General features: G+C 47.5%; 1 protein-coding gene across 1 annotated transcript in view; it reads right to left on the bottom strand.

The window, feature by feature from the left end:
- LOC149332074 (uncharacterized) overlaps positions 1 to 21,878 on the bottom strand; it is a 47,851-nt gene that overhangs the window by 18,268 nt on the left and 7,705 nt on the right. The window contains exons 5-7 of the mRNA XM_089557466.1: positions 19,361 to 19,461; positions 15,961 to 16,479; positions 11,746 to 11,953 (exon numbers count right to left, since the gene is read on the bottom strand). Of these exons, the coding sequence (XP_089413592.1) occupies positions 11,746 to 11,953; positions 15,961 to 16,479; positions 19,361 to 19,461 (828 nt within the window). The remainder of the gene's footprint in view (positions 1 to 11,745; positions 11,954 to 15,960; positions 16,480 to 19,360; positions 19,462 to 21,878) is intronic.

Raw genomic sequence — 21,878 nt, forward strand, 5'->3', positions numbered from 1 at the left:
TGGAAAAACAATCCATGTCTTTAAGCTTATACATCCTTTGCCATCAAGTATTAAAAAAGTAAACACATCAGTATGCCCATAATTTATAAAAAAAGATGTCCCTATGCATACTTTATACAGAATATTCCCAATTTCTTACTAAACTGGCTTAAGAGAAGCTCAACATTTCTTCGTTTAAAAATACCAAATGCGTAGTGTTGGTCAATCGCTGCCACGGGTTGCTTGAGGCATAATATTTTTGATTCGGAGTGGTCGTCGATAAGAGGTCTTACTTTTACTGTAATTGCGCCTTGTTTATGATATCTCTATGGCCCTGATTCTGTTGAATGAAAGGTAACATATCATGAGGGTCACGTTGCCGGCTGGCAACGGAGCGGAGAAGCATATAACAGCGCTTTAGCGGAGTGGGACGGTTCTTGTTGCGAAGGAAAGGAGCAAAAAATTTATTGTCGTTATTAGTACTGTTAATATTAGCATCAGTATTATTATCATTAATTTAATTGCGTCTCAAGTGCTACCCATGCAGTGCACAAGCAATTCCATGGCATGAGGTAGGCAACAGGTTGTCACAAAAATTGCATGATTCCACTTAAGTCTGCTTAGAGCCTTTCCCAGACGTCTTTTTCTCCCTCCAATTTTTTTGTCATTTTTTATTATTTTTTTCAGACCAAAGTGGCGACCCGCATAGCAGCAATGCGAAAGCAAAACATCCACATACTGCATCGACGTCCGTGGCTGTTCTGACGTCCATGCAATATATAGACGTCTATGGGTATTTTGACGTTCGTGTACTTTTTCGCCTTTTTCCGCATTTAATTAATGAACTAATTCCATCTCACCAATTAAATTTTAACACGGAAATAGTTTATCACGCACTATATGTCACAATCACACTTTCACAGATTAATTTTCAGAGAACGACGCAATCGTAGGGGCGAAATTGCGAAAGTTTTTGCTTGCGTGACACAGCAGTATAATGCTCTCGCATTAAGGACGGCCAGACCGCAGCGCTGTCCTCGTCACAAAGAAAAGTACACAAAAGAGACGTACGGTGAATACAGCGTGGAGACCGGCCACAAAATTATAGAACGGGAGGCCGCTTCCCACTACTCCAAGCATACCGTAGTGCTTCAAGTTGTGCGACGCCAGTTCAGTGAGAGCTGGTCGGTTGCCTGTTATTGATAAAGTGGTAGTATACCTGGGAAGGAAAACAAAACACAGCTTGGCGTCCGTAAGTGATTTTTCTGCATGAGCAAACATGCAGTTACAGCGTGCGCTAAGAGGCATGCCTTAGGGATGTGCGAATATCAAATTTTTCGAATAAGAATCAAATACGTGTACTTAGTTCCGAATATCGAATCGAATATCGAATAATCAAGGACAGATGCATTTAACCACTACAAAACATTTATTTGAGCACCCAAAAACATCACAGTTCAACTGTGATGTAAATGAACACAAAAGGTGTGTGTGGCTGCACAAAAAGTATCAAAGTCTAGAGCATTATTCCTAGAGGGGTGGAAATATCACAGAAAATAACTAGTACGCAGAATTGATTAGGGCTAGCTTGCCATAAGCACAAAAGCGCGTTGCGCGGATGAATATTAAAGGTTGTCGTGAAGGAAAACCAGCTGCTCGACATGGTCAGGCAGAATTCGTTCCCTTCTAGCTGAAACGACTTCTCCAGCCACAGAAAATGCCCTCTCACCTGGCACTGAAGTGGCAGGTATTGCGAGGTACTTCGTGCACAGCTTTGACAGACTGGGGTATCTGTAAGAACCCACGGTCCGCCACCAGTCGCATGGGTCACTGTCTCGTTTCAACAATGGCATCCTTCTCTGAGTAAGCAGCAAACTGTCTATTTCCCCCAATATGACGTCGTCATGGTCTCGTCCACATGCAAAACGGCATCGAAGGAAGGGAATACGCCGTAACTCTAGCACCCTGTGGACATCTCAACCGCGCTCCCGTACGGAGAGGTGGAAAGAATAGAGGGAAAGAGGAGGAGGAAGGGCAGAGGAACTGACGGGGGAAATCGAAATAAAGCAGAAAAGGGGGAAAGTACTGAGGAGAGGGAACAAGGTCACACGCGGAAAGTTTGCATGTGTGCACACAAAAATGGCCTGGCTTAGCTTATGGTTAAGCCTAGGATGCGAAGCATAGGCCGACGGCGGAGGCTGCGCGTCCGCAAGCGAGCGCACGAGTTGAGCCCCAGCTTTCAAAGCTGTTGTGACGTCATATCACGTGGTGCGCCGATGTAGGTCAAGTGGTAGCTACGCGGCCGCGCGCGGCGCAGCAAGGAAGAGCTCGGTTGTGCGGCTAGTATGCTTCGCATAAAAGAAGCCCAGGCGGTCGGAAACGGCGAGTTTTGGAACAAGGGTGCCCTATCGGTTTAGGGGAAAGGGGAATAGCGGAGCTCCAGTGAGCATGAACAATAATCACCCCTCGGAGTACTGTTCTGTGCATGCACACTTGACCCCCGCTGTTCCCTTATCCCTTTCACCGAAACGTTCCTCGCGTTCTAAAACTCTCTAGCAATTGAGAGCCCTCCTTTACGGCTTCTCTTCATCTCTCGCTTCTTGCACTCCCTCCTCCATCATTTCCCTCATGGTGTGGTTGAAGTAGTCACTGAGCCTTTTTTTTTTCCTCGAAAGCAGTTTTCTTGAGAGGCGGCTCTGCTCATCTTCTGCAGCGCAATTCGGCCAGTGCGACAAACTCTCCGCTCTGAACAGAGCAGCTTTCAAGCAATGTTGTGACTGTACTTCGGACCACGTGGTCCCGATCAAGCAGCTACCGTGAACAATCACCATGGTCGACAACCTCGCGACGACCATGGGAAGTGGGATGCTTGGAATGCCCTCCGATCCTCAGCGGATTAGTGTAGCAAGAATGCCAGGGGCCATTGTCGGCAGTGACCCCAGCGAAATTCCTATGCCGGAGGTATTGTCCGAGCGACCACAGAGGAGGCGACGGGCCGGCGCCGGTCACGCTGGCGGATAATTGAAGAATTCCGTGGCCCCGACTCGCGTTCTGGGCATTCGGCGGGGAAGCAAGTTTATTCACCTGCTGGAGGACTTCGGGAGATTCCTATCCCGCAGCGCTGGATGAGTCAGCATCTCCTCCTCTCATCAACCAGCTGCGTGAGAGTGGAAAAACCCGCACCTGCCCAGCCGTGGGTGGTAACAAGAAGGTCCCCTTCGGTCCATCCGATTGGACAGTGCTCGTCGACCATTATTCCCCAGCCAGGGATCTGGGGAAACCGAACGATATTTAACTCGGCCGTGAGTGTGGCCGAGAGACGCCTGCTAGCTCCAGTCGACTACGGTTGACGAAGACGTTCCCCTTCCACTGAGAGCCATTCTCAGTCCCGCTCTATGTAAATAATGTAAATATGTGAATACAGTTTTTTCCTTCACTTCCCCTACTCCCCGTCTCCGGCCCACGTTTCCTTCCTCCTTCGGCACTGCGGCGGTGCTTTTGGACCCGATGCCTGGTGGGACACGCTACTAGCATCGACAAATATATCAACTGGTTGGCAGCGGTGGGATCTTCCACGCTTGGTCCTGGCTTCAGCAGTGGTGAGCGCTTGACTTTCTTTAAAGGGAGACTGAGGCGGTTTTCGAATCAGCTAATTTTTTAGGGTTTTGAAGTAGTGTCATTGCTGATCACGTCTGTGAAATTATTTTTTCGATTTTGGCCAAAACAGTTTCGCAATCACCAATTAAAAACGCGATGTTTAAATCTCCCGCGCCGCGCGCGACCGCAGGAGAGGAGAACAGCGGAGAGGGAAACCTCGTCCATGTCGGCCAACGTGACGTCACGTTGAGGAGCCGGGGATACTTCGGCGCACCCCAGCGAGCTTTCAGCGCGCGTTGTTTCTCGTGCTGCATGCGTTGTTCCTCGTACTGCGTGCGTTGTGACGTACAAAGCGTGTCAGCCGACCTTGAGAATCAGATTCAACACGAGGTACTACTCTGCTTTCGTGTCCACGAGCAACTAGGCCCGCGACTGTGTCGTCTTCCACTGTTTTCCGCAAGATCATACGCTCGCAGCGCAAGCGCTCGCTGCTTTGACGAAGAATTCAAGCCGACCAAAGCAAGCGTACTCTGCTCGAAGCACTTTCGTGACACCGGCTACATGCAGAGCTTGTCCCTAATGTGATCTCTGGAGATTTCGGTCGCGGCTGAACCATGACGCAGTTCCTTTCATTTCCTCGCGCATGAGAGGCGTGTCACCATTTCGAAGAAGCGCCTCTTCTAAAAGCAGAAACATGCTCACTAGAAACACGCCCCTGCAGAAACCTAATAGAGGCTCAAGCATGTGTTGCTCTTCTCAGCTTATAGGTGCGGCCAGACCACCTGAGGCGTGCTCAGCAAGGCTCGGTTAGTGATATTGTACTCGGTTCGACGTGTCCAAGCAAGCAAGCAAAGCAAAACACAATAAAGCAAAGCAAGCAAGCATTGAAGCTCTTCATATGCGGCATCTCGTTTAATCGTATCTAAGCGATTAAAATGAAAGCGTTCGACGTTCTGATTTCGGATGCAAATTTAACAGAGAAATGAATGCCAACCAAGTTTTTGCAAAAAAACATCATGTCTCACAACCTTAGTCGGTTTCTTCTTCAAGTTGTGGCAGTGAACGAGTTGCAGCTAGCTTGGCTTTTAAACACACATATAGTTGGCCACTACTTCACTGAACATAAACTGCAAATCTAGGCAGGGCGAACGTTTCCGAGCCAGCGATTAATATTTTCTGGCATCTGCTGAACGCGCCACGAGTGAAGCAGCAGCCTTGTGCGCGTATTTAGCTTGGTTTCCAGCGCATAATGATTCCTTCAATATCCTGTGGTCACATGCCTCGCAGTGCTTGGCCACTGCGCTTCGCTAAATTTGACATCAGCTTTGTGCTGCTTCATCGTTTCCTTGAAACACGTTCTTGCCCCAACCTACGCCGGGTAATGGGAATAGGATTTTTTGTACACAGCGCTTCGGGCCTTTTCTTTAGGATGACGCTCTTTCCGGCGAGCCAGGAGGCGTCCGGTGGTGGTAATTGACTTGAGTATTGTTCGCACCCCTTCCTTTCCGAGAATACCAGCCGAGGTTGTGCTGGCACCTTTTACGCATGATCTGCGTACGTGTCTTTCACGCTAGCGTATGCTTGTGCTAGGCGTAGAATTTTTTGCTCGTGTCTTTTTTGCTTTCAGGTGATACGTGGAATGAACAAACTGTAGTATCCTTTTCTTTAGAGGTCAGTAAAAAAATAGTCGCCATATTCGCTTTAACAACGCCACGGAAAGCTGCGATCTGCACTCAGCGCAGCGCCGGATCCGCATCGGCAGCTTCTCCAGTCCTCAAAGTGACGTCACGACCTCGCTTGACCAATCACGGGCGGCGGCGCGCCGCGCGGCGTGCCCTGCGGCAGAGGCCGCATATTTCTGCTAAAAAAGGCAATTCGCGCTTGTTTTTGCCTTATTTGGATGCGATATTCGAGCATACAGCATGAAAAACTATAGGACGCCGCTGCCAGCCTGATTTTCAAAAAAAGTGCTTCAGTCTCCCTTTAAGAATCTGCCAGGCTTGATAACTCTGGAAATTTATCACTACCTGTAGATTGTTTTTCTGCACGTGCTCGCTTAAGCATTTCACGTAGCAGCTTATTTTTGAAAGTCCTCGTTCGGGAATTGCCATGGATTTGAGCAAGCTAAAGAAGCCAGAGTTGATGTTGCTGTGTGAAAAGCTGGGTATTGAGGCCAGGAAAAGTCACAGAAAGCCGCAGCTGATTGAGGCTATTAAGGAATGTGGTGCTAAGGAGGTGGGTGACAAAATTTGGGAGACCTGGGAAGTCATTCAGGAGGGAATCAGGAACGCTAAGGAGGAGGCCGACAGGTTTGAAAAAGAACGCCTTTACCGCAAGGAAGCCGCTAAGAAGGAGGCCGTCAGGGTTAAAAAGGAACGCAAGGAGGAGTCCGACAGGGTTGAAAAAGAACGCCTTTACCGCAAGGAAGCCGCTAAGAAGGAGGCTGACAGGATTGAAAAAGAGCGCAAGGAGAAGGCCGACAGGGTTGAAATAGAATGGCAGGAGCAATGCCGTAAGAGACGCGCTGAGCTCGAGGAACTACGAAAACGAGAACAGCAGGAGCTCATACGTACTACTCAGTTTCTCAGACAGCGAAGGGCCCGAGATCGGTTGCGGACTTTTCAGAGAGGCGAGAGCTTCAGAACGTTCCTCGCGAATTTTGAACAGGTATGTGCGGAGGAGGAACTAGATCAGGGCGAATGGTCAATGATGTTGCTGGCCATCCTTCCTTGCGATGTCAGCGCCGTATTAGCGCGACTGTCCGATGAGGATGCCAGAAACTACGACAACGCCAAAAGTGCCCTCTTCCGATACTTCGGAATTCGCGTACAGACCGAGTCTAAAAGCCGAAGTGATAGCAGCGGGCCGCGCTCCCGTCAATGCGTCAGTGACCAGCCAAAGAGCCTCGCTTGGTCAGCTACGCACAATGTAGTTGCTCAGAAGAACAGTGGCAGTCGGGAAGTTGACGCGATAATCTACGGCACAGAGCGTCGTTGTCAGTCACCTGACAGCGACTGTGGCGCTCCAAGCCAGAGCGCAGCGTTAGCTGAAAAGCGGGATGCCGCAGAGATTGCCCTTGCAACTCAGAAAGGCGTAGGCGCAGCGCAAAAAGGTAGTCCTCCAGAAAGCAGTCGCGCGCTGAAGGAGGCAACTGCAAGTTCTATTGTAAGCGAAGAATGCGCCTCAGCGCTGCCTCGAAACAATGATCAGTTCAACGATGAGGGAACGACAGCCGCTCGCGACCAAACACCCGAAAATGAGTTATGCTCTACTGAAACCAGCGTGTCTTTGCCCATTGCCAGCGTCGCGATCGAGAGCCCGCTCGAGGTGCGTCTGACCGGGGCAGCCGTCTCCCAAAACCTGCCTAAGCAGCATCCCTCGATTTTCCCTAATCGCTTGGATATGCTGCCCCAAGAAAAAGGCCTTTGTTTTGGAGATAACGCTGCGAAGGTCCTTACCATTTCGAAGGCTCGTGAGGTCGCGGCGCCAGCAGAGCACGTGGTTGAACAGGGCAAACCTCAACCTGTATGCCCGAAGCCTGTAAATTCTCACGGTGATGAGCTAGAGCAGGCTTTATTGCAAACTGTGGATGAAACGGACGCCGGCGACTTAAACTGTGACGGCTCCGCGTTACCTAATGACGAGCCAGCGCAGGACTTACTCACTTATTGCACAGGGGTAAAGAGTACCGACAGTAGTGCAGGCTATAGTGAGTCTTTCGAAGCAGGCGCAAGTGATGAGTTGGGGCTAGGTGAGAAACTGAATACCCATCTTGTGTTACCCCACTCGGATGGCTTTCTCGAACTCCTTCGTGTGGACAGAGAAACGTTCACCGCTGAGCAAGAGAAAGACCAAACCGTACAAAATTTGAGTCACCAAAGTGACATAGGTGTGTCACGGAAGAACATACCTTTCCAGTTCCGTTCTGGCCTGCTGTACCGCCAGTATAAGGATAGGAAAGGTATCCAACATGACCAACTTACTGCCCGCGTCGCGATCGAGAGCCCGCTCGAGCTGCGTCTGACCGAGGCAGCCGTCTCCCAAGACCTGCCTATGCAGCATCCCTCGATTTTCCCAAATCGCTTGGATAGGCTGCCCAAAGAAAAGGGCCTTAGTCTTGGAGATAACGCTGCGCAGGTCCTCACCAGTTCGAAGGCTCCAGAATTCGCAGCGCCAGCAGAGCACGCGGGTGAAGAGGGCAAACGTGACCCTGTAACCCTCATAAACTCTCACGGTAGTGAGCCAGAGCAGGCTGGATCACAAACTGACAATGAGGCGAACGCCGACGACTTAACCTGTGACGGTTCCGCGATGGCTAGTGACGCGCCCCACAAACCAACTGCGAGGGTTTCCACGGAGCGGCAGCGCACAGAGGTGGCCAAACGGGAAGAGTTAATTAAGGGGAAAGTGCGGCTCTTGTTGACTGCTCGACTGAAATCCGAACCGCGTGGCCGCCCCAATTTGGCACCTCGGTGCTCAAGAGTTCGCACCCGCCCCGTGGGAACACAAGCCAAGAGAACGCAACGCGCGAACCCAATCCGAGAGAGACGGATACGCTGGCACGGCATTCGCACTCGTTCGCTCCCTTCTCGCATTCTGCTTTCTGAGCGTCAGCTAAACTTCAGAACCGCGAGACTTGGACGAAGAACAGTGCAGGGTCCCAAGCTGAAGTTCCTAGCCTTGTGTAATTTTGCACCTGCTAGAGTAGCTATCGGACCGCGGCTGCGCAGGGGGCGGCTGAAAAATAGGAACCAGTAAATTCCCTGAGTCGCACCGCTGTTTGCGGGCAGATTCGAGGAATAATCCGTTCTTGAGTTGAATGCTTGTCTCTTTTTGTTCATTTAACTCTCCTGTACAGAAATGCAAGCTGAAATTCCTAGCATTATGCAATGTCTCATCTGCTAAAGCAGCTGTCGGACCGCGGCTGCGCAAGGGGCGGATATGACGCATAATCCCATATTGAGTTTAATGCTTGTTTTTTTTGTTTTTTTGTTCATTTAACTCTGATACAAAAATGAGAGCGAAATTTTGGAGCTTGGCATTGCGGGACTCAGTTTACATGCGTTGCAGTAAAGTGCGAGGTAATGGCAACGCTGATGGCCTGCAAATTTGTATTTTGTTTTTTGCTTTAGCGGGAATCATTTTGTCTGTTTTGTATGTGTGTTCAACAGCTCCACCTTCCCTTTGTGCTCTCACGGGCGGTGGCTTTCTGTGACATAAACCGTGCTACGGCACCCCCCCAAAATTTTAGAAAATTTTCCCTTTTGGCTAAACAAGCTCTCTGTATTCTGGTTTGGTCAAACTTGGAAACTTTCGGAGGAGGACGTAAATTTCACGCGACAGCTCATTTTTTCTAAACAGACTTTGTCGACCGAAAACAGCTTGGCAGTTCTTAAAGTCGGTTTGGCGCTTTCTGCTTGTTGGGCTGTGTACCTTGCTGGTTGAGACCGTTACAGTTGTCAACGAAGCAAGAAGAACCTTTGGGCCCAGCTGTGACCAAAAGCCGAACGGACACAACTCCAGGTCTCTGCGCGCAGCAGCGTTGGCTGCAACCACTACGAGACCTCTTCGGGCGGCGGACGTGCTGTTGTGACTGTACTTCGGACCACGTGGGCCCGATCAAGCAGCTACCGTGAACAATCACCAAGGTCGACAACCTCGCGACGACCATGGGAAGTGGGATGCTTGGAATGCCCTCCGATCCTCAGCGGATTAGTGTAGCAAGAATGCCAGGGGCCATTGTCGGCAATGACCCCAGCGAAATTCCTATGCCGGAGGTATTGTCCGAGCGACCACAGAGGAGGCGACGGGCCGGCGCCGGTCACGCTGGCGGATAATTGAAGAATTCCGTGGCCCCGACTCGCGTTCTGGGCATTCGGCGGGGAAGCAAGTTTATTCACCTGCTGGAGGACTTCGGGAGATTCCTATCCCGCAGCGCTGGATGAGTCGGCATCTCCTCCTCTCATCAACCAGCTGCGTGAGAGTGGAAAAACCCGCACCTGCCCAGCCGTGGGTGGTAACAAGAAGGTCCCCTTCGGTCCATCCGATTGGACAGTGCTCGTCGACCATTATTCCCCAGCCAGGGATCTGGGGAAACCGAACGATATTTAACTCGGTCGTGAGTGTGGCCGAGAGACGCCTGCTAGCTCCAGTCGACTACGGTTGACGAAGACGTTCCCCTTCCACTGAGAGCCATTCTCAGTCCCGCTCTATGTAAATAATGTAAATATGTGAATACAGTTTTTTCCTTCACTTCCCCTACTCCCCGTCTCCGGCCCACGTTTCCTTCCTCCTTCGGCACTGCGGCGGTGCTTTTGGACCCGATGCCTGGTGGGACACGCTACTAGCATCGACAAATATATCAGCAACACCTCCCGCAAACACGCTGCATGAAGAGATCGATTCTGTGCCTGCGCATTTCCCAGCCTACAAAGTATTCATTGTATGCCTCCTATAACAAGCACAATAGTCGTACCGTTACGTTTGGTTCCATGATTACGTAAATCATTTCCTCCACAGCTAGCGTTCATCATCCGTCGTATCCTACGGGTACGGCAGGGCCTACCGGACGCTTCTGGCTCTCATCGTTAATGCAGTTCGAAACTCAAGTAACCACGGGAACCGCGGTGAGCACAGAAAGCGAAATCGGTTAGTTGACCGCGACGGCCAGGGCCACAATGGCGACGTTCCGAGACATAATTTGAAGCTTCTATCTCATTACGTTCCCATTCGCACTTTATTACGCAAACATTATCCAACAAATAAAAGCCCACTCGGACCAGCAGGCCACGATTTACAAAAATCTGTGTTAAATAAATGATGGGCCAATTTACTAGTCTCTCGATAAGACGCTCGACCCCGAACTCGTACACTGGCCCTGAAAGGAACGTCAAAAAATGGAGGGACACTTAAGCCCCGCCTTGAGGGTATGACGCGATAGTACGTAACGGGTTAATACCCATACATGCACAAGGCCGCTCTCAAGTTGGCATTCATAGATCCCTGGGAGGGCTCATACCCCTCCTGGCGCAGTGGTGCAGCGGTTAAGCGATGCGCCACTGCTCTGGGATGGCAGGTGCTCCCAGCGGTGGACCTTGTGTAGCCCAGGTTGCCCTTCCGGAGAGACCAATCATTAATTCAACTGCCACCGGCCGCAGTGGGCAGTTTGCACACAATCCGTTGGGCCGGTTGTGATGATGCCGCAAGGTCACGTGACCGAGGTGACCCACGTACCTGCTTCCTATAGGTTGCTGTCTAGACACTGCCTGCCAGAGTCATGTTTTTCGCTCGCAACGCCGAAACCGGATTTTCTGCGTAACGTGGCCTTTCTTGCTTCCCCAAGTTTTTACTAATTATGGAAAACGTCATTCTCATTTTGCATGCACTTCCGTGTGGAATAATTTACCCCTGAGTTTAAAATCACCTATGTCTTTGTCTACGTTTAAATCGAATTTAAAAAGTTTTTTTGCAGCAAAATGTGGAGTGAACTGCTTCTATTTCCTGTAGAAAATCTTGTCCTTAATTATTTGCTAGAAATTTCTACTTTATTTTTTGTTTCTTGACAACTGTATCCTTGTATTCTCTATTGTTTCGTTATATGTCTTTTCACAACGCTGTATCTTGTACAGAGGGCAAAACGCTTGTCTAGAACATGTTCTGGGCATGTTTCGGGCTGAATACGCGATATCTTTAGATAGCATTTGGTTAAAAATGGTCTGGATGTAAGCATGTGCAGTTAAACGTATAGGATTTTGTTGTCATTTTTTGACTTCCTGGTCGCAGCGGCTTTGGGAGGTGCGGAACAGACAGTTCGCTCGTTCTAGACATGTGTTTTGTCCTCTGTACAATATTATTTATAGTGGGTTGTTATTCTTGTTTCGCTTGTCTGTTTGTTTTGCCCTGCTGATCTATTACATTCTCATTATATAAATGTTACTTATTTAAAATACCATTGTTATTGCTGCTAATTGTACCTGTATCTGATGCTGCTTGTTTTTTAATCAAGTTAGTATTAATCTACCGGGGGTTCCGTGACAGTCGCTTGTCTTTGGGACCCCCGCCTGTATACTGAATTTATGTAACCAATTTGTACACAATAAATTCTTATCTTATCTTATCTTAACGCTCTCGCGTTAAAAAAGAGACGGAGCTTGCTCGCACGCCACTCACAGGTGATGAAAGGACAGGCCTCCCTGCGTCCGCTTGTAACCCTTGACTACTGTTTTGAACTTCTCAAAGCTTGTGGTGAGCTCCGTCGCCTGCACCGTTCCATTATGGACGAACACGTGCGTGTAGAACAGGTAGTGGCACAGGCCGTCGTAGGGGTACATGGTAGCAAGTGCGGCCGTGGCACCCACCGTACAGAAGAGCTCCTTGACTGCGTAAGAGAGGAAACGGTGCGCAGTGATGATTCTTGGCGCATGAAACTGCACTGACGCGCCAGCGTGCACTGATACGCCAATGGTTGGCGCCGCTCGCGTGAAAATGAACTTCGGCACAGCAGTATGCACTGGCGCACCACTGGCTCTGATGCACCACGCTATATACGCACCCGTGGTACCGGAACGCACCGACTCAAAAAAAAAGGCATAAAACGAACAGCCTTCAGCGTCCCCGCATTCTTCGGTAAGAGCCATCAATTCCAGTTACGTTATAAGGATGGCAGTCACCCCTAGTGCACAAATAACAGCATGGTGTCCGTCTGAAGTGTGTACACCAAGTACTTGAGCATCATCGGCACAAATAATGTCCGGTAGTCTGCAGTGTACGCCAAGTACTTGAGCATCATCGGCACAAGTAATGCCCGGTTGTTTTAATTCGCGTACGAAAACTATACGAAGGTCAAGTAGAATAGCACAAGAGAGAGAAACAACTTTATTGCCACAGAATGGCAGGATTTAGGGCAGCTGGGCACAAGCTCGCGTAGCCTGCACGCGCTTGAATGAGCGTCAAGGTTTGCAAACTTGTTCAGAGGCGTGGCGCCACCAATGTATAAGAATTCACGAGGAGGGTTAAGGAAATACGACTTTGGTTGCTTCTTCATGTACAGCCTTGGTCAAATGCCTTCACGTCAGATGTTCCCCTTCTTCTTCATATAGGAGAGAGAGTACTATGGCCCCCCGAAGCTCTAAACATCTGTAGTGTGCGCTTAACTTTGAATGCATTTGATTTTTCAGGGTGGCAGCAAGCGTGCAAGTAGTTTGGCTTTAGTTTGTTCATAGTTACGGTTGGTTCTGAAGATGGCGCAAAAGGAACTGGGACAAAGAAGGCATAAGAATACAAGGCGACAGGCGCTAACTTTCAACTGAGGTTTATTAGTCCAAACGCTTCAAATTTTTATGAAGCGCCAGAGCCGTAGGATAGAAGTTTATCACAAAATCTAATCCCTATAGAAACGACTGGCGCTACTGCTGAAGGGTATCAAAACAATTCAACACAATATATCAAGCCATTATAATAAAAGATATAAAAAAGATATAAACACATAAAAGCGAACTTGTTGGACTGAGTCGCAAGAGTCCGCAAAGAAAAAAAATCAACCACCAAGAAAGCGAATCCATCCGCATAACACAGAAGTGGTCTTGTTCAAGGCAAACAAGAAGCTAAAAGTTTTCCATAACTCCTATATTATCTAACCATGTGAGAGTCAAGAACAAAAAAAATGACCAAGAAGAACACAGAAAAAATGGTGCACCTAATAAACCTAGAACTTTCGAGAAATCGTCTAAGCCTCAAAATAATAAAACTATAAGATAGAAAAGACAAGTAAACACTGGCAACGACACACAAATATGCGCATGAAACATCAAATGTTTAAAACCTGCAGGGCCCCTCCAAGAAAAGCCGCCTCCGCGTCAATGATCGATGCTGACGGTTTACGATGTTTCCCGCTTTATAAAATAGGCCTCAGTTTTCTGGTTCTATTTTCTCTTTACCGCTCTCCAAACAAAAATTGTGTTATCCAAATCCGGTCGACACACTTGGCAGATTCCGCAGTGATTTGCAAGGAAGCTTCCGTGTTTGTAGCGCACATTACGTAAGTGTTAGTGGTACACCCACAGCGACAACGACCAGTATGTCCTATGTAGATGATACCGCAGCCTGAAGGAATCCGGTACAGAACTCATGGCGTACATTTTGTTAACTACTTTTGATGTTTCATAGTGGAAACCTGTCGGTTTTCTGGCTTATTAATGGTGCAAATTTTCGAATGCATGGATGGAGCAGATAGCACAGCTTGAACTTTATATTCACTTTCAACTTTTTTGATGCCAGGCCCACTTTATGGATCTAAGGAATGACTTGCACAGGCTTCTTTTGTACTTCCGGATTTCATCCGTCGAACTTGGGCACGAAAACTCAGACAGCATGTGATGGCATGACTTTCCTAGCATTCTAAAGGAAATTAGCAATTGTCTTTGTTTTGGCGGGCTTCGAAGGGGCACTGTCAAAGGGTAACAGTCCTTTCCGAGACCTGGGATTGTACGCTGAGCATACATGACCCTTCTTGAATACCAACTTTATGTCTAAGAACTGCTATTAATTGGTGCCTCTCATGTAAACTTGAGTCCGTCGCTGTTATTGGTGAAAATGGATAGCGTCCTTGTTACAGCCGGAGGAATACGTCTCTGGCACCGCCTTCAGAATAATAAAAAGCTCATACATATATCAAAAAACGGAAACAGCATACGGGTAATTGAGTTGTCGCGATCTATCGGTAGCACCAATAGTATGCATGCTGATTATTTCTTTTTTTCATAAGCTTCTAGTGTACAGCTCGGATGGTTCACAAAAAATGCAAGGGTTTGGGCTAATAAACCTCCTTGAAAGTTGGCACCTGTCCCGTTGTTTTCTTGTGCCTTCTTTCTTCGTCCCTTTTGCGCGGTCTTGACAGTCAACTTTACAAAGTGCACTGCTATACAGCTACATACGCTACACTCTGGCAACCTTGATGCCATAGGTGACATAAGAGGGTTCTCGTAAAGCTTCCGCCCTTACCGTTCGACCACGTTCTCACGTAGCACTCGCGGTAATACAGGACCGACTACGTTTGCCGTTATGGACGAGGGTGGCGCTGGTGAACTCTCTCAATTGCAGTAGCGTGGCTTTTTGGGCTTTTTGGTACATAGTTCCAATACGCTGTAGCGCAGCAAAAGACGAGGACACAAGAGACGAGAAACGAACAGCACGAGCGCTAACTTCCAACAAATTTTATTCTCCTGAAGCATCGCATGCGGGCAAGGCGGATCGCTGGTTGACCACATTCTCGCATGCAAGTAAAAAACCTGTAAGCCTTTCTTTGATAAATGTCTGGTAATAGGAAAAAGCAGAGAAAGTTTAACGCGCGAAATCATTGAAGCCGAAAAGATAAATAGGTCAGGATGTTCGTGTGTAAGCCCACCTTCCATTCTCCTCTCAGATAAAGAGCTCGTTTTTCTAAGGAATTGATAGTGTTCGCACATGTGATTACTGTTTTCTGGCGTATAAATGTGATGCTTCAGGAGAATAAAATTTGTTGGAAGTTAGCGCTCGTGCTGTTCGTTTCTCGTCTCTTGTGTCCTCGTCTTTTGCTGCGCTGCAGTGTATCGGATCTCTCAAATTGCGCTTACATTACACATAAATACCCTTGAAAGCAGCAGATTCGGCAGCCGTCTCCGGAACTAAGTTGGTAAAGCACTGGACTCGAAATTCGGAGGTTGTGGGTTCGGATCCCACCAGCCGCATGTGGTTGTTTTTTTTTCTTCTGCTTTATTTATCGCCCATTGATAAGAAACTAAAAAATAAAGAAATCCCCCGCGCTCCTTGGTTTCGGTGGATTTGGCTTCCATCATGTATGCCGTATAACGAGCACCTCTTTTCCCTTCACTTGTATCCCTAAGTTCCCTAAGAGCGCCCGATGATTTATAGACATTTATAGAGTACGATTATTTATAGGCCTCACATAGACCACAATAAAAAAGAAGGTGTTCCACACTGCCCCACAGTGACCGGCTCTAATCCCTTCTTCCGTAAAACATGTGACTGGAATAATTTTTCACCCACAACCACTTGAGTTAGCGACACTGCGCGTTTTAAAAGCAAATTGCTCCCACTGTTAGAATCAGACCAATTGTGATAAGTTGTTTACCCATATATAGACTATATGAGGCTTTCTTTTTGTAATCCTTTTATTTTTTTACGTCTGTATTTTTGTTCTCAATGTTTTCGTCCTCTATCTCTAACATCTTTCAATATTGTTCATATATATAGTGCTCTTTTTTATCTATGTATTGTTTTTTTTTTCACTGTCCCACCCCCTCTGTAATGCGAAAGCACTGCCCGGTAAAATAAATGACATGAATGAAAAAGAGGTGTCGCGCCGCGTCTGCAGAGTCTGGGGCTTACCTGGTGCCGTTGTAGTGGTCGTAGTGGTAGTCGTAGTTTTCTTTGTCGTCGTTTTCTTGGTAGTCGTCGTTTTCTTGGTAGTGGTCGTTTTCTTTGTAGTGGTCGTTTTTTTGGTAGTGGTAGTTTTTTTTGTAGTGGTCGTTTTCTTGGTAGTGGTCGTTTTCTCGGTAGTGGTCGTTTTTTTTGTAGTGGTCGTTTTTTTTGTAGTGGTCGTTTTCTTCGTAGTTGTCGTTTCCTTGGTAGCGGTTGTAGCAGGCTTCGTCGTAGTGGTTGTAGTAAACTTCGTTGCAGTGGTTGTAGTAAGCTCCGTCGTAGTGGTGGTTGACGTAATAGAAGAGGTCGTCGGCGAGGTCTTAGATGGAGGCTCAGTCTCAGGCTCTGTCGAAGTAGTCTGGGCGCTGGTTTTCGGCTTTTCCTTCTTACTAGGGCCGCCAGACGGGGGATCGCGATAGGTCTGACCGGCGCCCTTATCGTCGCTGCCGTCGCCGGAGCCATCGCCACCACCCTCGACGTCCATATCTGCATGCATAGCATTCCTTTACAGCGCAGCCGAATGTTACGAGCCTCGCCGCGGAATTACTAAACAACAGCGATCGCACCTTTTCGCCTAATTTCGGCTATGGCATCAGCGGGCGTGTTTGATTAGTTAGTTATATTGATTTTAATGGCGCAAAAGCAACTGAGGCTATGATGCGCCAAACACAAGGTTAGAGTTTTTGTTAAAGGTGAAGCTTTTTATACTTAGAGTTTGCTTAAAACGCTGGCTTCCTTGAGAAACCTAAAAATACATGAAATGTCAACCAATGCTCGATCACCTAAAAGTAACATGGGGTGTAATGGGATGCTTTCCCTGTAAAATGTGAAATATTTCTTTCTTAGCTAGTTCTTCTAGTTTTATACATGAAATTAAAATGTGGTTCACTGTGAGTTCAGCACTACACATTTCACAAAGAGGTTTGTTTTGTTTTCCTAGCAGAAAGTTGTGCGTGAGGTGGGTGTGTCCAATGCGGAGCCGACATAAAATAACTTCGGTAAAACGTTCTTGATGCCTACATGATTGCCATTCCCCTAAAATGGGCTTCACAGAATGTAATTTGTTGTTTATGTGCTTTTCCCATGCAGCCTGCCACTTATTTCTGAGTTTATTGTAGATAAACTTTAAGGAATCCCTGTGTGGTATGTTCACTTGTTTTATTTGACCGTTCCGGGCTTATGCAGCACATACATCTGTTTTCTCGTTACCCACAATTCCAACATGGCTAGGAACCCAGCAGAATTTGTTTGACTATTGTGCCGCGCTGAATTCAATTGTGCACATTAGGAGTCTGTAGCATCGGGAAAAAAAGGGGGCGCATTATTAAAGGACAGGATGATGCGCCACCCTGACAACATTTGCATACTATAAAAGACAGCGCATGCGCAGTGCGGCCGCCATTGGCGCATTGTGCTGATCCTCTTTTGGCGCCTTTTAATTTCTTGTTCTTATTCCACTTTGACGAAGGATATCACACGCACCCGACCTTGTAGGTTATAATGCAAATAGATTACTTGTATATTGTACCTCTTTCCCCCCTATCCATTCTACTTGTCCGCTCACCTCTCATTTCATTTCTCCAGTCTGCCTGCTATCCCTTTATTACCGCTGCCCCTGCTCAGCTGCTTCCCCTAGCGATGGCAAAACTTTTGTCCTTCCTTTTATTATTATTGTTTTTTAAATAAAACCACCACCTCTACTACTACAACTACAGTTACTACTTTCAATTACGAGCACTCGCCCATGGCCCAGCTACAGGTGCCTAAGGCCACTTATTCCGAATGTCCTTCAGCGCCTTAAAAGGAAGCTGAAATGTTTTTTTTTTTTTGAGAATGCAATGTTATTCTAGATTTCGAATATATGAAGCTTGTGGGTAAAGGCCGTCAAGTAGATTTGGGCTAGCATTTAAAATGGTGACGTAATAGTCGGTTAAAACAGCGACTGTGTTCAGGCTTCTCCTCACTGCGTTGAAGTGCGGGAAAACTCACGTTGGCGTCATTGTCGCCGAAATTTGAGATGTCCGCTGCTTTCGGCCACGTGCTTTCGTGCCTCGTCCGATGCCGCCAAATGCTGGAAACGCGGTGGCACCACCAGTGACGTCATCACTGTGGCCTCTGCCCGCCGCGTGCATTGTAGAGAACCCTTAGTACCGACTCCGCTATTTATACGGCAATTACGTCACCCATTTCAAATGCTAGCACAACAAGACTTCGCAGGCTTTGCCGGCAAGTTTCACGCATTCTACCCCTTAAAACTAGAATTCTACAACTACTTACGCCCTTTAACGGCATCTGTCTACCAAGATAATTCAGAAGAAGGGCCGAAAATGCATCCCCGGTGTTGAACCGATGTGCGCTTACCACGCACTGTAAGCCTCTCTGCGGCGTGGAAGTGGCGACCCATGTGGATGGTCGTGATATCCAGTGGTGGTTGACTACACCTCATTGTTTTGTTGGAAGCAGAATGCAATGGCCTCGTTGCATGGCCACATTCAGTCGCCTGTGCTGCATACTTGTGTCCGCCATTTTGCGGTTATTTCTTACACGCCGCAGACTCGGAGCAGAGTAGTTGACAGGCTGTCACAAATTTAGTCGTAGAGTAACGCAAAGGCCGCGTTAGGAACTTTAGAATGGGTGTCACTCAGGTTTTGTCTGAGAACCTGGAACGGCTTGCTGGATCGGGTTCTGTGCTGTTGGCGCACCTATACTGCAGGAGGCCGCAACATGTTTATGGCGGGTTTGTACAAACAAACCGACGTCCGGAGCGCTATGTCTGAAGACACCCCAGACCAAGCGTAGGGTTATGCCGTTAATCCACGCGAACAGACGCACAGATATAGGTGCGGCTCTTAGCAGACTTTCCAAGCGTCCTTTTTACAGCGAAAGCTCTGCTCCTCCCGTACAAAGCTGAAGATCACGTGGCTAGGAAATTTGACCTTCAAACCAGGAGGAGCGGAGGCTTGGCTCTGACGTCATGCCACGTGACTTCGTAACTATCCAATCACATGACTCACCGTTCGCTGTATAAAAGCGTGTGGCGTGTGCTTCCTTTTACACAAGGCCATGGATGAGAAACGTGCCGGAACTAGTGCTTCGACGGTGTATCGTCGCCGTCCAAGCCAAACCACTGATGTGCAGCAAAGTCTCATCAAAACTAAACAGTGCCTAACCGTGCTTGCCAGAGCTTTCGCTCTCTTATAGGTTCAGCCGGGATGAACCACAGCTAACTATTTTGTTCTCGCTGTGCGGTTAGTACGGCGAAATTACTTTTTTTTTTCGTGTATACATACAATATCGTTGTTTCACTGACAGGCTTTGAGAAATATTCTGAGCTATGAAATCTATTCGAGTTCGACTGAACACTTACCGCTGTTGCCTGGGGCCAAAACGTACACGATGCCACCAATCAAGACGAGCAGTAGGCAACATGCGATGATCGGGAGCAGGTACTTCTTGTTGTCGTCGCCCCTGCAGCGCATGCAAGGCCGGCGATGACACGTCAATGAAACCTTAAGCATTGCTTGTACCACTCAGGGATTGATTGATTGATTGTTTGTTTGATTGATTGATTGATTGATTGATTGATTGATTGATTGATTGATTGATTGATTGATTGATTGATTGATTGATTGATTGATTGATTGATTGATTGATTGATTGATTGATTGATTGATTGATTGATTGATTGATTGATTGATTGATTGATTGATTGATTGATTGATTGATTGATTACAAACATCTTTATTTCTTCAATATTCTCAGAACATGTGGGTGGGCCGCCTAGTCCGGTAGTCCATTGGCTGCTGCTGCTGCGCTGGCCCTCCCCACCAGCTAGTGCCGACGGTCAGGATCATCGCTGAGCAGAATAGCCTCCCACTGCTCCTCCGAGGGATTGGGAATGGGGTCAACTAAGGGATTATATTGGCATGCCCACACCATATGGTAGAGGTTAGCTACCTCTCCACACTGCGGAGAGTATAGTGTAGGGTACCACTGGTGTAATTTAGCTGGTGTTGGGTATGTGTTGGTTTGTAGTCTCCTAAGGGGTTTGTAGTCTCCTCTTGTAACTTATTGAGGGATTTGTGTGGTGTTGGGTACTCCTTTCTGGCTGTTTTGTATGGCGCGAGATTGTCAGCATACACTGCTAAACCTATTAGGTCGCGGCACCCTTCATGGTCATCAGGGGAGGGAAGACTAAGTAATTCTCAAAAAGACGTTTCTCGAGGTAAAAATGTGTTTCTTTAGCATTGTATAACATGTGATGGCGGACACCAGAAAACCGGTGAATCGTTTTAAGTAGTTGGCTGGTTAACTAGTCTTTAATAAGTAACTTTTTAGCGATTATAATTGGGGACCTATTTGCAAGCAGAGATTTGTAGCCGGTATTTAGTAATAGGCATATTAGTTTTTAGAATTTGGAAAACGCGGTTACACTGGGCGGAGCGGCTCGACAAAATGTCTTCTTTTTTTACTAGTTACGTGAACTGAAAAGGTTGCTTTGCCTGCATGCTTTTCAAAAGCTCATGTATTTTGGCCCGATGTAGCAAAATTTTCTTGAGCCACAGCGCCGAGGATTATAGTTTTCGAAACTCTAAAAACTGATACGGATATTACTAAGGACCGGCTACATATCTCCAATTGGAACCAGTTGTTTGGCCGTGATAGTTGAAAAGTCAGTTATCAGAAATTGGTTAACCAGCTTACTACCTAAGGCAATTTGCCGGCTTTCTGGCGTTCGCCAACAATGGTAAAACTATGCTACAAAAGACATTTTTACCCCAAAAGCCCATTTTCTAAAACTACTCAGCCTTCCCGGAAACACCTGGTACTCTTCGTAAAAAGAGCTCGCGCCCGTCTCTTTTAAACCAACGGAACCTCAGAAGCGTTAAATTCCATTGTGCGGATTACGGAACCTAGTCCTACTCTATTTTCCAGTAAGGTTCCCTTCTATTTTTACACTGTTTGGTTTGGTTTATGGGGTTCAACATCCCAAAGCGACTAAATCTATGAAAAACGCCGTAGGGAAGTGCGTATATTTAGGCCGCTATATATATAGGGCAGTTAGTGGCCGCTGACCCAGATCACGAGAGGGGAATAACTAGAAGAACAAGAATGGGGTGGAGCGCATATGGCAGGTTCTCTCAGATAATGAATGGCAGTTTACCACTATTCTTCAAGAGAAAGGTATACAAGGGTAGAAGCTTGGGCGAGTCGGTAACTGTGAGTTATGGTATGTGAGGTAGCGCAAAAAGAGACAAGGGACAAACAGCGCTGTGTGGCGCCTGTGTTGTGTGCGTCTTTCTCTGCCCCTTGTCCCGTTTTCCGCTACCTCACATACCATAGAAAGGCATAAGTTAAGAGTCCCCTCTAAGGCGGCGCCAGTTGAAATCCTCTCTTAAGATCTCGTAGAGGGAAATTGGGTTGATGATGATTGTTGTAGGATTCTTGACGTCTTGCAGATTCCAATTGCTCAATCACATTGCAAGAGGACACTTCTGAAGAGGTTAGCTTTTTATAACAATTAAAAGCATAAATGAAGATACAAGCAAAGAAAACATATTTACACTTGACTGACTCGATGTAACGAAACCAGCCCTCGGTCCTGCCGAAACAGCTGGTTTTAAACCCTATGTCCCCGCCCTCGGTGGGGAGAATAACCAATCAGGTACTGCACAAACATCCACCCAATAACTTATTGGGGAAAGGAAAACATCACCGATCAGCAATTTGGAAAGGATAATACAACCAATGAATGACTGGGGAAAGAAGGTAACTCATCGCGACACCGTACACATATGCACACTTTCCACCATCACGATTTCGGATAATTATGCTTTCCTGCTGCGAGCTTCGCGGACACTCACTTTCCCAACATCCGGTTGCCC

The sequence above is a fragment of the Amblyomma mixtum genome, chromosome 8, assembly GCF_055824585.1.
Source record: "Amblyomma mixtum isolate Tamu chromosome 8, ASM5582458v1, whole genome shotgun sequence".
Taxonomy (NCBI): domain Eukaryota; kingdom Metazoa; phylum Arthropoda; class Arachnida; order Ixodida; family Ixodidae; genus Amblyomma; species Amblyomma mixtum.